The 10,270-nt window shown below is 31.9% G+C and overlaps 1 protein-coding gene across 2 annotated transcripts; it reads right to left on the bottom strand.

Moving 5' to 3' along the window:
• On the bottom strand, positions 1,733 to 3,726 carry LOC18607897 (sodium channel modifier 1). 2 transcript variants are annotated; one of them, XR_001926363.1, is made up of 4 exons: positions 3,490 to 3,726; positions 2,337 to 2,780; positions 2,043 to 2,177; positions 1,733 to 1,896 (listed from the first exon to the last, which is right to left on the bottom strand). XR_001926363.1 is itself a non-coding variant. In XM_018114725.1 (3 exons), exons 1-3 carry the CDS (start codon positions 3,664 to 3,666, stop codon positions 2,130 to 2,132), a joined length of 669 nt encoding a protein of 222 aa, XP_017970214.1. In that variant the 5' UTR covers positions 3,667 to 3,726; the 3' UTR covers positions 1,733 to 2,129. The 2 variants fall into 2 exon arrangements, 1 of the variants encoding a protein (XP_017970214.1); XM_018114725.1 differs by having other exon boundaries at positions 1,733 to 2,177.

Genomic DNA, 10,270 nt, shown 5'->3' with positions numbered 1-10,270 from the left:
TCAACTGCTAAATTGGGAACAGTACTTCCGAAAACAACTAGCACCGCCACCGTGGATGGCTGACTAAAAGAGAAAAACTACATAATTAACAAAAGCAGACGACAGTCCACGTCTACTTAATTACGTAACAAGATAGATGATGTTGGCCATTCCCAAACGTCGACTGTCTACTTTTGGGGTGCCCACACGTCTCTATGTGATGGCCATACGTGTAATGCATAATGCATACGTAAATCATGCATCATAGTCTCCTCTTTCTCTTTCTCTTTCTTTCTTTCTAATTTTCTCTTTGTTTGTCACCTGTACTGAATTATGCATCATAGACTTGGTACATCCCTACGGACTGATATCATCTTCTTGCATTCATTGCAGTTATATATCAGTCACTCTTTTCAGATTGCATCGATTACCCTTAATTGGTCCATATATATACCTTTTGCACGCGTTGATATAAAATAACCCTATATGTCAGGCAGATGCGAAAACATGTTCATTTGGTTATTCATGCTATGATCAGAAGATGGTATAACTCTAGTTGATTTGTTTTGTAACTTGGAACTGTGAAGTAGAAAATTTTCAGGGTCTGGGAAGGAAAAAGAAGGGATAAGTACAATGTTAAGTAATTAGAGTTGGGGATGACTGATAACACGTTAACGACCGATAAAGAAAAAACGAGAGGTGATACAATGATTTATCATCGGAGTTTCTACCTTTATTGGGCCAGTGAACAGCTATTGAAAAGCTGAACTTGACAGCTCATTGACCGTGGTCCTTAGGCGGAGCCGTATCCATTTGATGCTCAAAGCTACATGAAATCTGAATTAGCTTTTGCAGCGGTTGGGCGAAAGCTAACCACAGAGAGAACAACGACTAATCAGTTTGTATATATACAAAAGTACAACAAAACTTCCAAAATGGTCCTAAACATTTTGGAACAATGAAAATAAAGATATTCTGATAGACATAAACAGCCATCAGAATGTAGACGTATTCATTTAATAGAAAAGAGATGAGAATGACATTACAAGCAATGTCTATTTATGGGGAAAATATCACATAACAGTGTCGTTTTTATGTAGTTTGTGGTGAAATTTGTGCTTCATTGGGGTCAAAATGTCAATATTGCTTGCAAGTGATGGCATGGCATCCTTGGCCAATCCATCAGGAGTGTCGTTATTGATTTCTCGTCCGCAACCTATCCTTGGTTGTTAATTTATTGTCCGATCCTATCCGAACCCATTGCATGTCTCCTGAGCTTGCATACAGTTCCGCTTTCATCGTAACTACAGTGATGGTTTGTACTTTAGAAGATGACCCTTTTGGTTCATTAGAAATTAAATGGGGGATAACTGATGACAATTTTGCCTCCGATTCAACATTTACAAAGAAAACTAGGACACGAGAGTAGAGATCATTTCAGCGTCCTATATTTCATCCATTGCAGGTAACATGGTTCCCTGATAAAAGCAACACCATTTTTCTTACAATAATAAAGAAAGAAGAATATTATGAAAGTGAAAATTGCTAGTTTCATTCGATTAATAAAAAAGGAAAAAGTAATATTCATAATCCATGAGCCTTAAAAGCATGTGGTGTTGGATTTCTCATACCAGTTCTACACTGATTTCATGTCGAAGTTCAAGCTATACTAAATCCACCAGAGGTTAGCTTAAATAATACTACAATGCCTAATCCCTCCTCATATGAACAGAGTTCAGAATATGCCTTGATCAAATGAAAAATCCAAGAGTATTTGTATAGTTCTAATAACGAAAAATACTTCAGAATTATAAACTCAGCTATTTGCCTTTCATTTGACTCTTACAACTCCTGCCATATCAACAGTGAAATACAATGTACCGCATCATGGAACTTGGAAGTAGATCCATCAGACAACTGCATTGTGAAGATACAGAGCATGATTCAATAGCTATATCCAGTACATTGCTCCTACTGCCCCAGAGAGGCATTAGCATAGAAACAAAGGTTTAAGAAGGGTTATTGAGTATTGTATAACACAGCCAGCACTCAATTTTGCATACCAAGTCCTCAAGTACTGGACTGCTTCCAATATCAACAAGATTGCTTATCTGTAAGCACCAGTTTTCCAATGGGTTCCCAGTCAATCTTCAATCAAGTAACAAGTTTGGATCTTCTTCATCTGAGTCAAATTCAACCTGGAAGCCAATTATAGCATAAATGGTAATTATTCAACAGTCATAGACTTTTATTCTTTCCTTCTTCTTCTTGATTTAAAATCATTTTATCAGCTTCAAAATTTGAAATCATAGCTAACAAGTGACAACACACAAACAATGAAGTAATTAGAAGCTCACATTTTCATCTTTGTACCATTTACCATGGCAGTCACGTTTCCAACCTGCAGATGTAAATTTAAGTTCTCTCTCTTGACGTTCCTGAAAATCCAATGGCTTCTGTAATGACTTGTCCAATGTTTCCTTTGTAGGGAAAGAGTGATTCTGACAAAAGTCAAGTGTCACATTTTTAACATCATTCTGCCTCAGCACCATGTCATGGTAATCATTTCTCAAATTGTGTTCAGGTGTTTTATCAGTAAGTGTCTCAGAAGCAGCCCTTTGTGCCATTTGAATCAATGGTTTGCTACCTAAATGAGCATTTTGCATGGTGGTACTAGAGTTAACAGAGGAAGTAGGAGGGTTTGACAAAGCTATCCTCTTGTTCATTTCATCTAGTCTCATATGTTCTTTTTCCTTCAGCTTGGACTCTGCAGCCCTATGACGTGATCCTTTGCAATGCATCTGCAAAATGTTTTTCAACAATCAAGAACTAGTTTTTGAGAAAAACCCTTTGAACCAACAAAAATCAAACAAGCGAGCTATATTACAAGCCACCAGGAAGCAAGGAAAATATTAAAACTGTCAACTACATATCGAACTACATAACTGAGCCTTTAAGATTGATCAGTTAGCTGCCTTGAGAACAACCTCCTCCACCAAAATCCCAAGGAAACACCAAAAAGCTATGAATTCTAAACTCCCAGTTCATTCAAGCAGGCGACTAATTCAATGCAGGAAGGAAAATGGAAAGATGGAAAATTGCCTTATCAAATGGCTACCCTACAATATAGGAAAGAAGGTGACATAGTTGTAACCATTAGATAAAAAAAATTTCCTTCCACCTAAGTTGCCTCAATTCAGAAGCTCTCAAGGGGTATTCTTTAAAAAAAAAAAAAAGAGAAAATGGGTTAACTATCGAATACATTTATATCCCAAATTCATGATAGTAGGCAACAAGATGCCTTCTAATCAGTTCACGGGAATACGCTACCCGAATAACCAAAATACCAACTTTTTTTTTTCTTGCTTTCCAATTATTGATTATAGACATGGGTTTTCAATAATCTGTTTTCTTTTTTTTCAGTAGAAACCGACATATAATTATGGAATAAAGAATGAAGCGAACTGAAGGAGAATTGAAAGGAAGAGAGTGAATAAAAGTGGTTCGTACAGAAAGCATGAGAGGTGAATCGAGGATGGGATTGTGAGGGCAGACAATACAGACGTATTTGCCCGTAGAGAGCTTCTTATAACATGACCCATCAACCCCTTCGATAACAACTTGATCTATTCTTCTCTTCCTGTATTGTGCTTCTCTTCCCCAGCTATCCCCTCCGAATACACTCATCTTCTCGTTCCTTCCACCCTTTCTCTTTTGTTTCCATACCGCTCTTCATTCTGGGTATATCAGCAAGAGAAGGACGATCCGCCCCATAGGCCTTAGTCAAGTCCTTTGGGCCTAAGTTCAGATCCCTTAGCCCTTTTTGTTTAAAAGAAATATTAAATCATGAACTTAATGCAAGAGATAAAATTCATATAGAATAAGACAAACACTGTAAAGCTGAGTTAAAACACTTAGACAAACTTGAATTTTCTCTTATTGAACGAAAATTATTAAGTTGTAGACTATAGTTGGAATGTATAGACTCCATTTTTAACTTAAAAAACTCACCCTACATATTACACAACACGAAAACTTAAAGAAAATCATCCCTAACAAAACACATTTGTCTCAAGCAAAGCTTTATTGTTTATTTCCAAGCTCAATTTATAATCTCTAGTAAAAAGTATAAAATAAATTTGACAAACAAAAATATCAATCCATATAATAATTCATATTCACGAACAAACTTTTATAAGCGTCACTGCATCTTTCCTACTGTGATCATCTCCATCGATCAATGATGACATAAATATTAAATTTTAGTTATTAATTTATTAATTTAAAAAAAATTATTTTACAACAAATATAACATTATATGGAGAGCAATTATAATAATCACAATAAGTGAAACAATTAACTATGTGAATAAAATTAGTGAAAGTAACTTGAAACAAATAATAAGATTCATAAGTTATTATTCTTTTGAGATGATTTGAAAAGTTTGATTTGATGATTCAAATATGAAGATAATTAAAAGACCTTCTTGTACTCAAGAACAAACAAGTCTCACCACATTATTGTAACGTTTGGGATGACACACCAAGCGGGAGAAGTGAGGTGGGGGCAGGGGTCAGTGACTGATGAGTGAGATTAATGGTGGTTCTTATTGCAATTGGTTCGGTGCATCTCCTGGGGCAGGTTTTAATTTCAGCATGTTGTGGACTTGACATTTGATTGCAGGCGGAGGGCCTGTTGATGTTCCTCTGGCTTCGGAGGTGGGGAGAGTTGCTAAAAGGGTTGTCTGAAGCTGGTGGAAAGGACAGAAATTAAAGCCCGTCTTTAAGTTGGTGGGAATTGTGCGTTTATTGTATAGGTTGATCCTATTTTTGTGATCCTTTTGCTTTTGACCTTCTAGGACTGGGGCTGTGAATACAGGGATATACTTTGGTAGAGGACTCAGTGTTGCTCAAATATGTAATTCTGAAGGTTATGCCATTTTTTGGAACTGCGCATAGATCTTAAAATTGCAGCTCTTTTCTGTATTTTTAATTGGAGTTTAACTAATGATTTTTTTTTAAATTAATGAATCATTATAACTTTAAAAAAAAAATTGTTATCGTTTGAGAGTTTTTGAGTAGAGGCACATTGACTTTCACTCTTAGCTTTGTTTCTTTAATGTTCTCTCTCAAATTCTCTGTTGCTTAACATTTCTCTCTCGTATTCTTAATCTTATTTTACCACTAATTCTCTACATCTTATTCATCACCATATAAATGTCACAACATAGACTGTATCAATATTTATTTCTGTTCTATCCGACACATCTTTTTATTTATTTACAATACAGGAAGCTCCATTGTTAGCAAGTAGACGTACGCTGTGTGGAAATGTGGTGTTGCTTGTCGGACCATAATTGAACATTGCAACAATAATGTCATTAATTAGAATAGAATATGTATATAAAAGGTTTTAACTGTTATAAAAAATAACTTAAAAGAACAAATAAAGATAATTGAAAGAACAATTAAAGAGAAGAAAGAAAGTATTTAGGGGGAGAAAAGATATCTTATTGAAGTGTATATATTTTACAAATGAAGTGAATGAGTCTATTTATAGGCTAACAACCCCTTGAATTATAGTTATAATCTAATTCTACTTAAGAGTTCAAATCATATTACATTTCTTGTATCTTACCTTTTATGCTGTTTAACTTGGTCTACACTTCTTGGGTCATAATATAATGGACATTCACATATTTATTCATAACACTCCCTCTTGAATGTCCATTATATTAAGAATATGCCTCGTTAAAACCTTACTGGGAAAAAAACCTCATGGGAAAAAATTCGAGTGAAGGAAAAAGAGTACATAATTCTTTTCAAGAATACACTTTTGAAATACTGTCTTATTAAAAACCTTATCAAGAAAAACCTAGTGAGAAAAACTTTGATGAAGGAAAAGAGTACAGTGCGTATTTTACTCCCTCTAATGATTGCATTATAAAGATCTTTAAAATGATGCATTTTAACTTTTCAAATGTTACAATAAGAAGTGCTTTGGTGAACAAATATGCTAGATTGTCACTTGATTGAATTTGTTAAACACAAATTTCACTCTTTTCTTGAAGGTCATGAATGAAGAAGAATTTAGCGAAATATGTTTTGTTCGATCGCTTTTAATGTATCCTTCCTTTAACTGTGTTATGCAAGCAGTATTATTCTCATATAACATTATTGGAATTTTTTTATTGGTTGACATGCCACACGTTTCTCAAATATGTTATGTTACAGATATTAACTAGACACATTTATAACTTGCTCAAGAGTTGCTAAAATTTCTGCATGGCTAGAAGAAGTAACAACTATAGTTTGCTTTATAAAATGCCATAAAATAGCCATACTTTTATATATGAACAAATAACCTATTTGGGATCGAGCTTTGTGTGGATCAGATGAATATTCTGCATCTGCATAACTAATTAAATTTTATTTTGATGCATTTGAATAACATAAGCTTATATCTATTGTTCCTCGGAGATATCGAAGTATATATTTAATTCCATTCAAATGTCTTCGAGTTAGAAAAGAATTATGTTTTGCTAATAAATTTACCACAATTGATATATCAAGTCATGTATTGCTAGCAAAATACATTAGTACTTCAATTGCAATAAGACACGGTACTTCGAGACCAAGAAATTATTCGTTATCCTCACGAGGTCAAAAAATTCTTTTTGCACATCTCATAACCTTACAACCATTGGTGAATTCAATGGATATGCTTTCTCCATATAAAATCGTTTTAGCACTTTTTACTATAAAATTATATTAATGGACAAATATTCTATTTGTCAAGTGTTTAATCTAAAGACTTAAACAAAACTTTGTTTTTTCAAGATCTTTCATCTCAAATTCTCTCTTTAAGTAATCAACGGCTTTTAATAACTCTTAAAGAGTTCCAATAATGTTCAAGCCATCAATAAAAACAATAATTATAATAAATTCATATCTAAACCCCTTTTATAAAATACATGGGCATATAGGATTATTACTAAAACCTTCTTTCAACAAATTTGCACTAAGGGGATTATACCACATGTGTCTGAATTGCTTTAATCCATATAAAAATTTATTTAATTTAATCGAGTAAATTTCTCAAGAGTTCAAATTTTATGCTTCAGGCAACTTAAATCTTTTAAGGATTTTCATATAGATATCGTTATCAAATGAGCCATATGAATAGGTTGTAGCTACACTCATTAAACACATTTTCATTTTCTCATTTATTGCTAGACTAGTTAATATAAAATTGTAATTGTGTCCACCACAGAGAATATCTCTTTTCATATTTAATACTAGATATTTGGGTAAAACATTGTGCGATAAGCCATGCTTTATATCTCATAATCTCATTTTTCTCATTTCGTATTCGCACAAATACTCATTTATATCTCATTAGTTTTATATCATTTGATGTACAGACTACAGGTCCAAAAACTTCACGTTTTGCAATTAAATTCAATTCCACTTTAATTATGTTTTTCCACATTGGCCAATCATTTATATGTTTACATTCTTCAATAAATATAAGTTCAAGATCCTCATTTTTCTTTCATAATAGTGAGCTCTATATTATATACAAAATATCGTCGATGTTTATATACCGGTTCCATCTTTTTCCATCATGACATAATTGATAGAGATCTCTTTATTTTCAATGATTTCAAGTACTTGAATTTCTTTTGAAATTTTTTATCAATTATGTCAAGGGTCTCTTCTAGAGTTTCTACTTCCTCTTTCTGAACATCTTAAATATTTTGCTCCTTTTCTTTTTCGAGGATTTATCTTTGGAACCGATTGATTTCCACGCTTCTGGTGTGCCTTGTCCTACGGGGATATCAATGCTAATAAGAGCATTTGCAGCTGGTATATAAGATTTAGTTATTCCCTTTAGGTCAGTAAATACGTCTGGCAACTGATTTACTATATTTTGTAAAATAATTATCTTTTGAACTTCAAGTTCATATTGTTTTGTGCGAGGATCAAAACTAGATAATGATAATTCACTCTAAGAAATTTCCTCTTTCAGTTGCTTATTTTCTCCCCTTAATGTTGAAAAAATTGTTTCATCAAAATAACAATTGACAAACTTTGTCATGAATAAATCTCCTATCGATAATTCTAAATATTTAATTACAAATGGAGATTTACATCTAACATATATTCCTAACCTCTTTTGAGGATACATCTTTGTGCATTGTGGTAAAGCAATTGAAACATATACCGCACATCCAAAAAATTCTTAGATGGGAAATAGTTGGTTTCTGTCCATAAACTAATTATATAGAGAGAATTTATAATAACTCGTTTGGTTTTATGCATATAAATGATGCTACATCCAAAATGGCATGTCCCCCCCCCCCCCCAAACAGACATTACAATCAGTTGGAAGTGTTTAATAAATAATTCTTTTAGACCATTTTGTGTATAAGTATAAGCAACAAGCTGTTCAATAATTATTCAAACTAATATGTAATATTAAAAGTTTGAGATATAGATCCACCAGCAATGTCAAGACAAATAATCTTGATTATATAACTAGGAAAATGTGCTTGCAAACGAATAGTTGCAAATGTCAAATTGTAAATTGATAATAAATACACATATGACCATCTAGTCGATGCATCGATTAAAACTGTAAAATATCTAAATGATTCACATGGTGGATATATGAATCCACATATAACCTTTAATATTATTCAAAAACGTAAGAAATTCAGTCCCAACTTTAGTTGGTAGTAACCTTATAATTTATTTGCCTTCAGAGCAAACAGCACATAAAATTCATTAGATTGAAAAATTTTATGGTTTTTCAATAAATGATAAATTTTCAATCATTTTTTACATCATTATTGATCCGAGATGATCCAATCAGTCATGCCAAACATTAAAATCATTAATAAACTTTTAGTTTACTATGAGTTTCAATTATTCTAATATTTGTATAGTTTAATTCTGAGGAGAAAGCGAGTAATTTTTTTTCAACACACACTTTCTATTTGAGATAATTGCAATATAGAGGTATTAAATGTTTTTTTCATTCGTTGTCTCAATATGATATCTATTCAAACAAATATCTTTAAAACTTAATAAACTTCTTTGAGACTTAATAGAAAATAACGCATCCTCTATTACTTTATTCCTCAAGGTAGTAAAATATTAGCTCATATGGAGCCTTAAATTAATCTTGTACTACCAGATATTGAATTGACATTATTTTTTTTTGTCAAGTAGGAAAAATATTTCTTGTTTTTAAATATAGTGTGTGTTATAGTAATATTTGCTAGACATATATTTACATTATTAATCTTAGATCCAACAAGATCAATATCTATATTTTCTTCAATAAAATAAAATATATACAATAAGAAACTTGCAAGTTAACATAAAAAAATTTTAAATATAGAATTAAAACACATAATAAGAATATATCATAATGAAAACAATTAGAGCATCTTCATAATATAATTATACTAAATATACCAATTACTATAAATATACCAATTACTATTAAGTTCATTCTCGGATATGTCTATTACCAATCAAATGATCAATTCTTTTTTCAGGACAAGAAAATTAATAATAGATATTTTTATTACCAATCATGTAATCAATTTCTCTTTTAGGGTTGACAAATATCTTGATGTGCTATATCAACTTGACCATGATTCAAATTATCACAAGATATTTTAATTTTCAGTGATACTTGAACAAATTTAAGATGTACAACAGGTACGTGATCAATGATCTTTCATACCACATCAATAACAATACGTTTTCTATATTCATTTTATTCTTTTCATTATTTATCCACTTCTGGTGGGTTACAAGTATTCATCCACTTTTTGATTGGTTATCCACTTCTAGTGGGTTAGTAGTTTAAGGTATCCATCTATTTTTTGTGTGTTGAAAGTATTCATCTATTTATGGTAGGTTATAAGTATACATCCACTTTTGGTGGGTGATCCACATATGATTGGTTATCCACTTTTGGTGGATTATACATTTTTTAGTAGGTTACGGCATTCATCCACTTTTGGTGATAAATTATTCATTCATTTCTGGTGGCAAAATTATCCTTAGATTCTGATAGTAAAATTATTATCAACTTCTGGTGGTAAAATTATAATTAGAATTAAAATAGTGATAGTATAAATTATTATAACGACCTCTTCCATATCCATGATCATAATTATTTAATAATGTGGCATTCACTTAAGGGAATGGATAAATTTATAATTTTTTTTATTAATACCTTATTTGCTACATTCACTTTAAAAAATGGACAT

Source organism: Theobroma cacao, chromosome 2 (assembly GCF_000208745.1).
Source record: "Theobroma cacao cultivar B97-61/B2 chromosome 2, Criollo_cocoa_genome_V2, whole genome shotgun sequence".
In the NCBI taxonomy this organism is placed as follows: domain Eukaryota; kingdom Viridiplantae; phylum Streptophyta; class Magnoliopsida; order Malvales; family Malvaceae; genus Theobroma; species Theobroma cacao.
This window is presented reverse-complemented; position numbering and strand designations above follow the sequence as displayed.